Source organism: Biomphalaria glabrata, chromosome 8 (genome assembly GCF_947242115.1).
Source record: "Biomphalaria glabrata chromosome 8, xgBioGlab47.1, whole genome shotgun sequence".
Lineage (NCBI taxonomy): Eukaryota > Metazoa > Mollusca > Gastropoda > Planorbidae > Biomphalaria > Biomphalaria glabrata.
The window spans coordinates 29,455,340-29,471,047 of NC_074718.1; the positions used below are offsets into that span (position 1 = coordinate 29,455,340).

Genomic DNA, 15,708 nt, shown 5'->3' on the forward strand with positions numbered 1-15,708 from the left:
GCTAGATCGATAATTACTAAATATCTTTTTTGAAATAATAACTGTTAAAATTGTCGGTTCAATAGCTATTTTCATAGAAACAGTGTAAGCTTTGGTTGGTATCGATAATGAGCGCACCGGAAAACGTAATTTCATGCCATTTCTCTATTTTAAATAATTTTGTTTATGATGCATTAGATCTAGATCTAGACTTAGACTCTAGAATTAGACTAGATCTAGATTCAGATTCTAAATCTAGGTTCCAGATTCTACGAGATTAAGGCATATCTATCTAGTCGTTACCCTTAAGAGGTAATGTAATGTTCGTCAAGTTTGTCACTTTGTCACAGTTTGTGTTAGTGATTAAGACAATTAAGTCAGTCAAGTCAGTGTTAGTGTAGAGTCTAGAGTGTAGTGTTAGTCAACTGTTAGTCAGTTAGTATGAGTATGAGTTAGTGTTAGTCGGTATGGGAGACGAGATTCTCTACTAGCATAGGTCTTACTAGGTAACTAGATCTAGTAGTATTACTTAGTAAACTAAAGAAGTGACTTTTTAAACTTTTAAAATGTTACCTCATCAGCATGATTGCCATGATGATATGATCATGATGATTGATCAGGCTCAGCTCATCACATGATTGACATGATTATAATTATGATCATCATCTCAGACGACTCAGATGAGCCTGTCAGTGTCACTGTAACTTACACTCAACACTGTAACAGCTTTTTGAACTGTCATTATAATAATTATTCATAGATCTAGTTATACTTTATTTATTATACTTATAATATACTAATTATTTTATTATAGTTTTATAGTATATAAAATATAGTGTACACATGACTGTGTCAGACCTGCCTACCAAAAAAAGTCCAAATGCGTAACGCTGATGGTCAAAATGCGTATTTTGGCACCAGAATGCGTAACACTTACACGATCGACTATTTTGTCATATATATATATATATATAATATTAGATCTAGATGTCATGATTAGATTTACAATCTAAATCTAGATCAATACAACAATATAGATAGATGATATCTAGACTAGATCTATGTCTATATAATGAATATAATCTACTCTAGAGACTAGATCTAGGCTCAAGAGTGTTACCGATGCAGTGGATCCGCTACTAACGTAGGTCTACTCCAAACTTTCGTAGGCCTACCTTCATCCTTGATCTATTCTATACTAAGACTAAGTGTCACTAAAAATCTAGTCTAGATCTAGACTAGATGGTAGTAGATGTTATCGATCTAGATCTAGTCAATCTAAATCATACAACTAAATTGGATCTAGATTGTAGAGTAATGTAGTGAATCATGACATAAGGTAAGTAATGACTAGCTAGACTCTAGCTAGATCTATTCCTGTATAACAAGTTATCTAGAATCCAGATCTAGACTAGATATCTACAATGTCACTCAATGTGTTTTGAATCGATAGCACTTCGATATTTTTTTCTATACAAATGAATACGGGAATCAGGGATTCAACATAATTAATTTCTACTAATGAACTTAGAAAAAAAAAGTCACGCTGTGTATCAGATAACTGACGGTACCAACCCGCCACTTCCTCACTCTCGCGTTCTTCATTTTTAGACTAAATCTAATAGCTTTTAAGAACCAATCAACGTATAGATCTGGACACAATGTGTTCCCCCACCTTTTCTGTCCCACCCACCCCCCCTCCCAACAGGACGGCTTAGCATGACCTCTGTGACCGCTTGTAAGCTAGTAAAGAGAGGGGGGAAAAAAAGGATACGAAATGCGTAACGCGAAGGGTTCAATGTGTATTTGCGTACTGTCATTTTTGGGAGATTTTGCGTAATGGTAGGCAGGTCTGCTGTGTGTTGTGACAGTTGTGTGAATGTGTGTCACACTAGTGACTCACTAGTCACAGTGTATGGTGTGAATTACTTGTAGATTCTAATAGTAATACTATGATATCATATGATTATGATGCAGTCATAAGCTAATAATAAAGTAGTAAAGACAGTAAGTCTACTAGTCTTAAATTTAACATTTATTGTAACTTTAGCCTAGTCTAAGTCTAGAGTCTAGCAGCTAGCTAGACACTAGTGACTAGACAGTCTCTAGATTATGGTAATTTTCATCTTTAAAAAAAGTTAAGTGCTGCCGTCACTATTTTTACGTTTGAATGTTATTTTTGTTAATCTTAATAGCTCTGTAATGGTTAGGCCTAGGAAAAAAATGGAAACATCTACTATAATTATAAACTCGTCATCCATTTGACAATAAAAATAGATATAATATATTATATTGTTTCGTTACGCTACGCATAGTTACAATAAAATATTATGTTGAAGAGGGTCAGACAATGAGGTCCAGCGCTAACATTAACGAACACGATTCCTCGCTCTGTACACTAAAGAACACTATCTGTACACTAACAAACTCTTCATGTTAATTATTGTATTTAAAAATGATATTATCTTTAAATTTTCTTTTTCTTTTAATATCAATTTCTTTTTAAACCAACTCAAGACCGACAGATTAGTGTTACTTTCCCCACTCTTAATTGGTCCCTTCTCTGCTTATAACTGACACCACAACCAGGCCATTAGACACAAGTTTTACCTATAGATATGCTATACTGTGTATTGTAGCCTACCTAGGTTTTGTTGACCCAAATTTAAAAAAACTTTGCGACCCCTCTTGTCAAGCCTGCTCACTCTGCTCAGTGACTGTGACCTAATTTGGTACCTGATTGATCAATAATTGTCCCTCCCTCGTTTTTTTTTTTTTTTCTGATACTGTGCTGATGATACCATGCTTAGTAAACCTCTGGTTTTAATGGTTTATCAATATAATTAGGGCACCAAGGAGAGACATAATGAGGGAGAGCAGGGTTGTGCCTATCACTGTGTTTGTTTGTTTGTTAATTCAAACTAATTGTTTAATTTTAAATTGTCTTTACATTTGTAGAGCATAATTATAAGTGATGTGTGGCAAAATAGTAATAAAAAAGTGTTTAAAAAATGTAGATCTATCGCCGCCTCAAATTCTATAATAGCTTAATGTTCATTAAATTGGCGTTCGTTAATGTCATTGTTAGTAATAAACAAATATTTGTGAACACCCCCTATTTGCACAAAGGTTATGACAGGTATGTGTTTTAGGGCCTATTTAGATGAATTTTAGATAGGTCTTGTTTAGCTGGTACCTAAATTTCCTAAAAAAATCTCCTTCATCCTGGACCTACTCTCCTTCTGTCCTAGAAGAGGAAAAAAAGGCATCGTCCTATCAGTATCCTTTGAACCCGTGTAAAACCCTTGTTTTTCAGGTAAACAAAACTAAATGTGTCTAAACTATAAGGAAATGGAGTAAAAACAATAGACTAGTTTCGTCATAGCTATCAAAATAAAGGTTCATTTTAACAAAGATTGTGGGGTGTTCGCTAATATCAGAAAATAGGGGGTGTTCGTTAGACTATAGAATCTTTTAGATTTAATTGCACAGATCAGCTATTTCAATTGTTAGTCGAGAAAAGTCTAGATCTATTAAAAATATAATCACATGATTGATCCAATCTAATTGATACAATTACACTTAATGTAAAAGCTTTGTTTCTTGTTTTTTAATGTGAAGTTATAGATCTAGATAAAACACATGCACACATTTATAGTTATAGCAAACCCACATTCACTTACATTTTGCTAAACAATGATAAAATCTAATCAATCTAAAAAAAAACATATGTTAAATGATAAAAAACATACAAATGCTAAGTGATAAAAAAACATACAAAGTAAGTGCTTTTAGGCTTTATCTAAGTGATAAAACACACATATATATATATATATTCCATATGATAGAAAAAACACATATTCTAAGTACACAGGCATCCCTATTTCCTGATTCAGCAACTAGAAGTAGATTATTCAGTTCCCTAATTTAAAATTTAAAAAAAAAAACAATAAATAATATGCTGTATGCGGTGTATAAGGAATCATTTTTTACAAACCTTTTTTTAATCAACTCACTCTGTCTGTCTTGTAAAAAGTTTGTGCAAAAATTATACCTGTACAAAAACTACATGAATGATCCAAAGAAACTGAAACAATTACACTTCATATTTATAGCTTTGTTTAAAAAAAAAGTATTTGTTTTTATGTTGTTTTTTTTAATTGAAGTTTGCATATTATATTTTTAAATAAAAGGGTTCACTTATAAAAGACTGAATCATGACATCGCACCTGTTTTTAGCTTGCTATTGTATCTAAATATGGTGAAATCAGATTTTAAATCTAACACTTTTTGTATTTGACATCTAAATCATTGGGGGGGGATAGAGGGGCAGATCAGACAGAATTGATATAAGCTTAAATTTCCTTTTTCGGTGCAGCTAAAAAAAGTGTTAAAGATGTTTTCAAAACTATTGTCTAAATACTGTAAAGTTACTGAACCTAATAATTTTTTTATTTAGTGACACATCAGTTCAGTTTTTATTTTAAAATTATTTCTTTGTTAATTACAGAATGTCTGGCTTTACATTTGGCAACACAGGCACTGCAACACAGGGTGCATCAACTCCCTTCTCCTTTGGTCTTAACAAGACATCTGCCCCTACCCTCACACTGCCAACTGCAAATACATCCACAGGATTTTCTTTTGGATTGAATAAAACAACAGCACCAACTGCATTGTTAGGTTTGTGACTGAGAACATTTTTTATTAAACATTTTAATTAAACTATTTTTATGTGTAACAGGTATATTTGATCTTAATTTTAAAATTAGTCTAGAAAACTCTTAGTTCATATTATATCTATAGAACTGTTTATTTCTATACATATACAGTATGATCCAAAAGAGATAAATAGTATTTGTAATAGGGTTTTAATAGTACATTGGATTTATTATTACAACTATGCTCCTTTTTTTTTTTTATAATTGGCAATAAATTAAAAAAAAAAAATTGTAAAGGATTAAGAATGTTCTTGTAAATATATAATTGTATGTATTAATCTAGTTTGCATATATATGTAAAGAAATTGTGAATAGAAATAATAAATGCCGAGCATTTTTTTTTTTTGTTTCATTTGAAAATAATGTAAATTTGTATGTGCCCATTTACAGCAACTCCTGCTAGCACTTCAACTGTCAGTTTTGGTGGTTTTGGCTCAACTCCAAGTACTGGTGGGTTCTCCTTGGGGACACAGCCCCTAGCGACATCCACAGTTGGTGGATTCTCATTAGGGACACAACCCCTAGCTACATCCACAGTTGGTGGGTTCTCATTAGGGACACAGCCCATTTCTACAACCACAACCAGTGGGTTTTCTTTGGGTGCACAACAGCCATCAACATCCACAGCACCATTAAGTCAGGGTTTTGGTTTTGGCAAACCACCAACAACATCAGCACCATCATTTGGTAAAAATTTGTTTTCATGCATTTAATAATTTTTTCTCTTTATGTTACTTTAGTTACAGATAGTTAAGGACTGAATATTAAGTTTTAAGTATAAGCCTTTGAAAAGATAATAGCCAAATTTCAATTTGATGGTTTTATGATGCTATGGCATCTGTACCTTATTGTTACAAGTTAAAGTTACAAGTCATCATTAAATGTAACAAATTAATGCATGTTATTTTTTTTTTGTGTTAAAAAAAGTGTGTGTATATATATATATATATATATATATATATATATATATATATATATATATATATATATATATATATATATATGCATTTATATTTATTTATACTTTTTTTGTAGTTGCCAGTTTGTTTTTTTGTTGTTGTTTTTTTTGTATATGCTATTATATCTTTTTATCCTACATATCAGGAGCATCTCTGTTGGGCACACCTGGAACCACAACCAGCACAAATTTAAGTCTAGGTCTTGGAGGAAGTGTATTTGGAACAGCTGCATCAGCTTCCTCTGCTGGCGCCAGTATATTTTCTTCTCTTCCTTTAAGTACCTCAACATCTGGTTTGGGAGGAGTAGATCCAAACACTGTACAGAAGTCTGGTGAGCCTTGAATACATTTTCTTTAGTATTTTCTAGATAGAAGTAGAAAAGGATCTGCTTGCTTTATAGTTTGGCTACTCCATCATAAATGAAGATTATTATATCCTAGGAAAAACCTCTCACAATGAGCAGGGTTTGGACTCGGGACCATAGATAGATGACTGTCCAGAGTGCATACCAGCCATCTTGTTTTTTGTTGGGTTTTTTTTTTGTCTAACTCTTGTCTCACAGAGTCCCTGCTCTAGAAAAATAGTGTAAGATTTTATTCTATTAGCTTGTCTTTTGACTTAGTGTATCTTAGTTTTGAGCAAGGTCTGGGATTATGTTTAATATCATGCATGCACTGCTTTCATCCTCAGTTTTTTTTTTATCAAGGGCTCTTAAAAGAACCTATTAGAGCCTTTCATACCTAATTATGTCTGATGGGCTGTGTATATATAGTTGGTAAAGTGCTATCATAGAAGACATATATGCAGGATCAAAAATTTTTATCAGTTGTTAAATGACTTGTTGTTGAGTTGTTTCTTTATTTTCCTTTTCAATACTATTTTTGTATAGTTGAAACTATTATGGGGGAAAAAAAGGCCTTTTCTAGTGCATTAAAACAATTTTTTTTTAATATATTTAGGTTCGAGTGCTGGACTTGGAGCAGCAAGGTAAGCTAAGTTTAAATCTATGTGTTTCACTTGGACATGTACAGCTCTGAGTTTAGCATCTTGATTTATGAACTTTGAACTTTTATGAATGTTTTTATGGTATGACAAATTAAGTAAAATACTGTCAAAGTGAAATAATGTTGACATTGTTGTTTCCACAATCAGTGATGGCAAAACCCTGAAGGAGTCAGTGCTTCCTGAACTTTTAACAGCTACTGTTGAGCCACTGCTGTAAGTGCTCTTTTTTGTTTTTTTTAATAGTCTTCATTGTTCCTGAACAAATGTCTTACAAAAGAATCATGTCATGATCTGAGTTAAAGTTAAATATAAAGCTTATAGTATAATTTTATTAGTTTTAGGCTTAGATAATTTAATTGGTCCTATTATTAGTTGTTGTGTTTTTTTTTTTCATTTTATTTTCAGCAAAGATTTAATTGGGCCACATAAACATATTGATTTAAACACACACACACACACAAAAAGAATTTGCTCAATTACTTTATTTCTGAAACTAGAAAATATTATGGACAGTCCTGAAAGTTTTTCTAGAATCAGTAGTTCTTAGTTTTTGACACTAATTCACTTTAAAAAGTTTTGTTCCCAGGGCACCCTGCATCTCAAAATGGCACCATTAGGGTATTGTTTGAGTACATAAATTATTATTTTTTTGTCAGAACCCCTGATTCAGATAAAGTGATAAAAAAATGTAAGAGATTAGTTAGATAAACTGAGGAAACTATTAAAGAGATTAGCAACAGCTGAAAAATTTATCATAATTATAAATAAATAAAGTACAATTTGATGTAGCCACTTTGACTTGTTTGTCAACTGTAATTATTGAAACTATAAAAGTTTAAATGATATCAATTTTTTGTTATGTAGTAAATATGTGAAAGAAGAGAAAGCTGTGAGAGAAGATATTGCACGTATGTCCTCCAAGCCCATGATCAAAGTTCAGGAGGATGTCACAGCCCTTAGGCAGTTGTTGTCTGTTGTGGCTAATGGTCTGCAGAGGAATGCTTGCTCTGTGGAAAAACTGAAGCAGGAAATGACCCAGGTGTGTTCCTTGAAGCCAGTTTTTCATTTATTGGTGTTTTTAATAGTATTGAATCAGGAATTCTAATTTTTAGCATTAATAGCCCTTTTTATTATAGGGACATAATATTTGACATCTCATTCTATGTATACCCTCATTAGTACCTAAAATAGTAAACATTGGATAATGAATTATGTCTAATCATATGTTGAACCATCCTATCTCTTTTCACTTAAAAGTATTGAGAAGCTGTTCGTTTTTGCCAGCCTAATAATGGGCTGAAACGTATAACTATTAATAAGTACAATTTTAATTTTGCTAGGAAACTGACATCCCTCTTCGCTATTCTCTTTTTTGACACAGAATGATAGAAGATGCATTGTTTTCTTTTAATAATCCTCTATCCTTTGTTATTTATTTTACCCAAGGTGCTGATTCCATATCCCTATATGACTGTCAAGCTTTATGCTTCACATTTTTTAAAAATTTCTGGCATTTGTTCCATCACATTACGTAATTGAAAATGAAAGTTGTACTTAGATTATTCAGTTACCTCCCTAATTTAGTTTGATATTTTCTTGCTCAAATGTGTTTCAGAAACTGAAGAATGCTGAAATGGCTCAGAGAACTAAAGAAATTCCAGCAGGTCTTCAGTATGAGAACACAGCTCCAACAGAGTAAATTTACTTCTTTTCAAATGTGTTCCTACTAAAAAAAAAAAAGTCTTACAATACTTTTTACATATGTATTTAGTAGTCACAAAATTTCTTTTTTTTTTTTATTTTGAAATTTTTAATATTTTAGAAAATCAAAACTCTACAGTAAATTACAGTATAAATGAGATCTGGAAAAAAAAAAATTTTTTCACTGATTTCTTTAAACCTTTTGTTGTTGTTATTGGGTTGTTGTTTTTTTTTTTTTTTTTTTTTTTTTTTTTTTTTTTTTTTGTGAATGTGGAATAATTATTCTTTTGATGATAGCAGCCGTAGCTTTTGGCTGGGGAGATTCTTTTTTAGATTACTTTTACAGTAGGATTTTTTTTTTACTTATAGAGAACTTTTACCACCTTTGTTTATTTATTCTCAGATACTTTCAACGCTTGGTAGAAGAATTTGAAGAAAGAATGGTCACATATAGACAACAGATTGAAACATTAGACAGCCATCTTGCTGCTTTGCATCAAAGCAATCCCCATACACCATCAGGTATTACATACTACATTTGATAAGCTGACGTAGTTCTCTTTATTCACATCATTTATAGATTTGAAGAGGCTAAAGTCTCTTGTTTTTTTTTTAAATGTATGATAAAATTAGCACTGAAAATGTGCCACATTTTGACTATAAAATTAGTCTATAGCGATGGAACAACTTAGAGATCACTTGTCAGGATTTCAATGGTCCATATTTTTTAAATTTCCTACTTTTTGTCTCCTGTCAAAACTGTTCATGCTCAATTTCTGCACATATTCTACATCTGGAATTTCATGTGTAAATGTTTAAAGTTCATGTTTTGTCTGAGTTTTCGCTGTTATTGCTACTGATTTTCATTTTCAATTTTTTACATTTTTCCAGCACAACTGTTTTATAATGTTATAGGTTTCTTACAATTATGATTTAGTTGTATTTTTTTCTTTTTATCACATAGTCTGCAAATTTTTTTTTAAAAAATAAATCAATCACTTCAACATTTTTGTTTTATTATGCTTTTATTTTTGAAATATCATTTCTATGTTGATTAACTTGAAATTATACAACATTCATAGCTCATTGCATATTTTAAAATATGACTTGTATTCCTGTATCAATCAGTTTACTCTAGTTGTATATGTGTCAATTGAGATTACAAAAACACAAAAAAATTTGTATCCCTATGTGCTAATTTTATTCAGTTTTCAGCCTTAGACTTACTTAGACTAGATCCTCCTGTGCTTTTTGGAGCACTGGGCAGCTAGCTGTCTCCATAGAAATCAGTTTCCTGCAATATTTAAAGCCTCTTCCCAACTGGTGTCCATGGCCCTGAAATTGGTGTTTATCAAATAAATAATATAAATATGGCCACTTTCTAGATTTTATTTTGTTAGATTTTTTTTTAAAAATGTAATTTAACATATATGAGATGAGATGCTTTTTATTTATATTTCTTTTTCTACTAATTCAGTGGATGTTTTGAAAGTTAAAATGATCTTGTCAACACTAAAATTATAAAACAAAGACTAAAATGATTAAGTTCCTTATTTAAATTCAACAAATTTAGCATCTAATATAAAAAATGTAACCCTGAACAGTTTTACCTCTGCACTTTGTTTCTTTTGTTGTTGTTGTTGTTGTTTTAATCTAGTAAAATAATTTTGTTAAAATAATTTATTCGTTAAAAAAAATTCTTTCCATTACTTGTAAACAAACATTTATTGCAAAAGTTCCTTATAATTTTGGAAAGATACTTCAAACTAGCCTTATAAGTCCAATTCTATGATATTGATTGTTTGTGTATTGGTGTATTGTAATTTAAAAATTAATGGTTACCAAGATGCATTTTTTGTGATCATTGCCTTTTTTTTTCTTCTAAGTATTAATAATCTTTATTGTCCGTAAGGAAATTTGTCTTACAATTTGTGCATTACATCAAACATAATATTATAACTATAAAAAAACATTCACACCAGACTCACTCATAATTTACATGTGAAAAGTTTATATCAGATTATTTTTATCTAATGATTTGATTGAATGGCCTTTTGATGTAAAAGTTTTTGGTAATTCATACTTTTGCTCTAAAATGGGTTTGTTTTTTTTTACATTTTCTTACTTGCATATTTTGTTTTTATTCTTTCAGAAGTGTTATCCCTTTTGAAAAAACTCCATGAAACATTCATTTCATTGGCTGCACAGCTCCAGCAAGTTCATGAAGCTGTGAAGGTAAGAAGAATCTTGAAAGCTCACAATGTTAGTGCTAGTAGTTTGTCTAGCATTAACTCTTTGGCTCCGGAATTAATTCGGAATTATTTGCCACTTTTGGACGGAATTAATTTTTCCGCCATTTCAGAGTGCGCTACTTTGCTTCGATATAACTTGTATAACTTTTTTATTTATTATTGGAAAATAATAAACTTGATATAGAATTAAAGAGAAATGGATGCTCTTTCCATTTCTTATGTTTTCTAGTTTGCAAATTATGTTGTTTTTGTAATTTTGGGTTTTGAATATAAAAATTAAAAATGAAAAATTCACCAACTGACATTGAAAATATCCATCCAAGTGCATGTTTAAAGAAATTTATTGTTCAAATTGAATTGAAATAGCTTTTTTTCTCATTTTTATCCATTTGTTTACAGAACACCACAGAAGAAACAGCAATAGATGCAAAAAATAATAAACTGGAACTAATAATCCAATGTCACTACTTTAACGAAAAAGCCCATAAAAAAAGCAACACTCTTGGAACAAAACACTTTTACCCTAAAACTAGTCCAACTGTACAGCATATATATATTTATAGTATTTTCTTCTAATGTTCTTCATGTACTTAGTATATAAATATTCCTTCTAGTTGTGATATTCATGGAAGCAGTCAATATGAATGTGTGGGTTCGACTCCCATCCAGCGCAAACATAAACCGTTCTCCCTGACCCAAAGTGTTTACATACTCTGTCTTTCTTTATAGTTATAGGTCTCCATTCTCTGAAAATGGATCTTATTCTAGCAGGGGTGTTCCATTTAATCCTATGGTCAGCATAGCTATTTATTTTGGTAACAAGACTATCAACAATGTGATTGTCAATGAAAAAAACATTCCATCTCAATAGATGCAGTGCTAAGTCTAGTCTAGGTTGACAACCCAATTTCTTGGTGGAATAAATCTGAAATTGTTCTGTTTCAGTGCCTAGATGATAGATCTAGAGATCTACATCTATCTGATTAGATTTAGATCTAGATAATGTAGAGACAGCTAAACTAGTTCTAGATCTACATTGAACATTAGCTGGGGGTGGAGCTGCTTCATCAGCTGATAAACTTCATCATTACTAGACCTAGGCCTAGGTCTAGACCTATAAATTAATTTACTAGATCTAGATCTATATAATTAGATTTATCAATATCACCATCAGATGAAACAAAACCACTGTCATCTGAATTCTTATACTTCTTTATCAAAGAAATATTTAGATCTACAAAGTTTATATGGCCTTGGTTGAAGCTCCATGTTAAAAAAACACGCACACAGAAAAAATAAATGTCATCTCTTTACAAACTTCGTACAAAATAAAAACACGTTAAATGAAGGAAATTCCGGATGTTTAGCAAAGGGAAACTATTCTAGATAAACAATTAAGCAATAAAAAACAAGAATTGGAGAAATCGAAACGAAAACAATAAATTTGAAATAGCCGATGCCCCCAGCGTTGGTCCGACTTTTTACCCCTTTTTTAAAATCAACGCCCTGTGCGTTGGTGCGGAGCCAAAGAGTTAAACAAATTCTCTTTTTGTTACTTTCAAATATATTTTTTTCTGAACATGCATAAGGAGTTAAGTTGTTGAAATTCAGATATTCCTAACACCACGTTTGAATAGTAATCTTTTTCCTTTATGTACTTGTTAATACCATAACCTTCTAAAAGTGAGGGTATGGTTTATGTCCTTCCAGCACTTTTGTCTGAACGTAGCTGAATCAGGTTTTTTTAAGTGTAGCACCTCATTCCTACTTACTTTAAGTTGTAGGTTTTTCCATACTCTCTCTCTCTCTAATAGTGACTCACTAAAAGACTGTGCAGCCTTTATATTATCACTAAATGTGACTGGTAAACATAGTATTGAAAAAGTAAAGTTAATGATATAACCAGAAAATAAAACTTGATAGTACTGTTTTTACAGAGCCAGAAGGAGCAGTTCTTAACTTATAGAAGAGTGGTCCATGGTGATGCAAAGAATATTTTTTACAAGCCAGCACCAGTAACGAAGTCAATAAAGAGATCACAGCTGTCCGACCTGGCAGGGCCTAATCCTTTCCCTGGCACTACCAACGCTGCTGCTCATGCTATGGCTATGGTGCACACCCGTGCTCAACAGCCTCAAGGTTTGTAAAGCTTAATATTTGTACCACTGCCTATTATAATGAACTGGTTAGAGGATTTTGTTTAGTATACTAGTGCAGAGGCGGCTTTAGCTGTGCATGAGTGAGTGCCATATCAGGGCCGCAAATATTAGTGCGATGGCTGAGGGGGACAAAAAATTCTCTTTATCGTGGGGCTGCCTCTGACTAGTGTTAGCTCATCTGTTGTCATGACAATGAAAACTCATTAAACATTATAACAAGGCTGTTGGCTCAGGGGATAATTTGCATAATGGTATTAGATGTTTTCTCAAAGTAATGTAAATTATCTTTAAAGTGAGTGAAAATAATTCTAAAATTAGACCAAAATTGGTAAGAACTTGTGCTACGTGACTCTTAGGATGCATTAATATCAGTTGTTCCCTTGAAAAATGGGAATAAAAAAATATTAATGTTTACACATTTCACATGTTACATTTGAGTGGAACTAGTGTGATGTATATTTTGTTTATATAGTTACAATGTATTTTTTAATGCCAAAATTGTTAGACAAATGGATATAAAGATTATTATTATGTTACTTCCAATAATTTTATTTAACAATTGAAAGTAATTTACACTACAACTTTGGATTAAAATGTATGACTAAATGCGTTAAAAATTTTAAATGAAGTAAAAATATATGACTAAAAAAATTGTTGCTTTCTATTGACATTATTTTATTTTTTTATTTTCATATATTTTTTATTTTATCTAGAAGGCTGGCAGCGTTCCATACTGTCTCATAAGCTGTAACATTAGTTTTTACTTTATATTTAGATATACATTTTTTTTCCCATATCTAGGTCCGCCTGTGGCCAGTTTAATCGGATCTACTCCAACTTTTGCAAGTGGAATTTTCGGGGGAAATAAACCAAGTACAGGTAAATGTTGTTTTTTTTTTCTCTTTTATTTTACAGAATATTAATTATTGGTCTCTGATCAGAATTATAGCAATATATGCTAAACTGCAAAATTATTTTGTGCACTTTTTGGCTTGCAGCATTCCAATGAAAACACTAAATATATAGAAGTACAGGCAGTATTTGTATGTACTTAATATTAAGTTTAAATACTATTCTGGTGTAAACAAAAATGTAATGCTTGTTTCTTTTTTATAATCTCATTGGGGATTATCAGGAATAGGGTAGCCTAAAGAATGTACTAAACATTAAGAAAGAATGGGAGAGATTGGCTAATGAAACAATGTCTAGGATTTAACCATTGCCAACTAAAGAACAAAACTTAGTGTTACAAGCAAAAGAGCTTAGATGTTTGATTAGACAGTGCCAAAAAGTGCAGATAAATTATCATATACATTTTTAAATACATATCTTATCAACCCTTCCATTATTCTGTCCATAAGAATCACCTAAATCGCTATTTATTTATATTTATCCTCCAAAGCTAGGATTGCCAATGACTATTACACATTGCTTTGTTGTTTCTTTGCATGGGACATTATCCTTCAGCCTGTTTTCCTAACTTTATGAGTTTTTTTCATTTATTCTCTGTTGTGGACCCAAATAGTAATAACTAAAACTCTGAGGAAGGCAAGAGAAACCTTCCATATGCCATGTCATGTCTGTGTAATGCAAGTGTACAAGAACATCATTTAAAAACAAATCCAAACTTTTACTATTTGAATTGTTTGCATATTTTTTGTTTTTTAAAAAAAGAGTAACTTACAAAAAAGTCATTGTCTGCAGAAACATTAAAATTCAAATTTTTTAAAGCCAGTAAGTTAAAAATTTAAATGATTTGCTTGATTCTTTTTGACCATATTTTTTGTTGAAAATGTGTAAATGAGCCAACCTAGCTTGGTTAGATTTGCCAGCATGAGAAAATTGAAGATTGACGGTTTCTGTATTGGGTCAGTGTTTCAGTGTTTCATCATTCACTTTGCTTCTAGTTGTGTCATCATTGCTAACTTTGCTTGAAAGGTTTTCTGCATTGCTGCCTTTCTCCTTTGCTTACTTATTTGAACCTAGTTCTTGGCACCCAACTTAGAAATGGCTTGGTGACTTGTGGTGACCTTTTAGTTTTTTTAAACATAGTTATCTAGGCTTTTAAATCTATAGATTGATCATTCCTTTGAATTCCACTCTTTATTTTCTATTTCAGGATTAGTTACAGGTTCAAGTCTGTCCAGTGGAGGAGCAAGTATTGGAGGTGTTGGCAACCTCTTTTCCTCCACTTTATCTCCAGCGGGCTTTGGAACTCCTCCCACACTTGGGGCATCCACCACGGCAGCACTGAACTTGGCTGGCACCAACACCAACATGTCTGCCAATACAAAACAACCATTTCAGCTCCAGAAACCACCACAAGGAGCCAAAAGAGGAAAGAGATAATGAGCCATGTGTGTTTCAATCAACATCAAACTGTTGGCCTGGTGTTCACATTCATAAAGATGTCTAGGAACATTTTTTTTACTAAATTTTAGACTAAAGAAAGGTTTTAGATATATTTGTCTATAATCTGTGGTTTTACAATAATTGTTAATAACTATGTATTGTATCCAGATTGCTTTATTATTTTTATTTTTTTTTTACATTTTAATAATGCAACTGTTATTAATATGAATAAAGAAAGATTGAGCCTTTTTACAGATGTTCTATTTTTTTCTTTTTTTTTTTTTTTAGAAAATAATATATTTTATCTAACAAAACAAAAATTGGGTTATTTTTTTTTTTTTATTTCATTCTCAAGTGCTGTGCTGTTTAATAAGGCACTGTCCGAAGTGTAGGGATTACAGTATTCCACTTGATCTACAGATTTAGGCATATCTGATGCACAGTGTCTTGGTTTCTTTTTACCGTGAATTTAGGTCACTCTATAAGTATCTGGTATCAATTGAAATCCCAAACTTATTCTACTACAATATTGGTGGAAGTTCCCTAAGGCTGATAAAATCGATAGCTTCTAAATTATTAA

The 15,708-nt window shown here is 31.6% G+C and overlaps 1 protein-coding gene across 2 annotated transcripts; it reads left to right on the forward strand.

Annotated features, from left to right (window-relative positions):
- Nucleotides 1-107: 107 nt before the first annotated feature.
- Nucleotides 108-15,380, forward strand: LOC106070181 (nucleoporin p58/p45-like). 2 transcript variants are annotated; one of them, XM_056039047.1, is made up of 13 exons: nucleotides 108-291; nucleotides 4,490-4,662; nucleotides 5,091-5,387; nucleotides 5,805-5,990; nucleotides 6,619-6,646; nucleotides 6,812-6,877; nucleotides 7,529-7,703; nucleotides 8,280-8,359; nucleotides 8,769-8,887; nucleotides 10,518-10,600; nucleotides 12,555-12,756; nucleotides 13,578-13,655; nucleotides 14,896-15,380. In XM_056039047.1, the coding sequence occupies exons 2-13, from the start codon at nucleotides 4,491-4,493 to the stop codon at nucleotides 15,123-15,125; spliced, it is 1,716 nt and encodes a 571-aa protein (XP_055895022.1). In that variant the 5' UTR covers nucleotides 108-291; nucleotide 4,490; the 3' UTR covers nucleotides 15,126-15,380. The 2 variants fall into 2 exon arrangements, with proteins under 2 accessions (XP_055895022.1, XP_055895023.1); XM_056039048.1 differs by lacking the exon at nucleotides 5,091-5,387.
- Nucleotides 15,381-15,708: the final 328 nt, after the last annotated feature.

Bases quoted from the DNA above. Each gene is read 5' to 3' on its own strand.
- LOC106070181 (XM_056039047.1), top strand. From the start codon at position 4,491: ATGTCTGGCTTTACATTTGGCAACACAGGCACTGCAACACAGGGTGCA. The intron at 5,991-6,618 runs GTGAGCCTTGAA...TAATATATTTAG, and splicing joins AAACACTGTACAGAAGTCTG to GTTCGAGTGCTGGACTTGGA. The intron at 6,878-7,528 runs GTAAGTGCTCTT...TTTGTTATGTAG, and splicing joins GCTACTGTTGAGCCACTGCT to TAAATATGTGAAAGAAGAGA.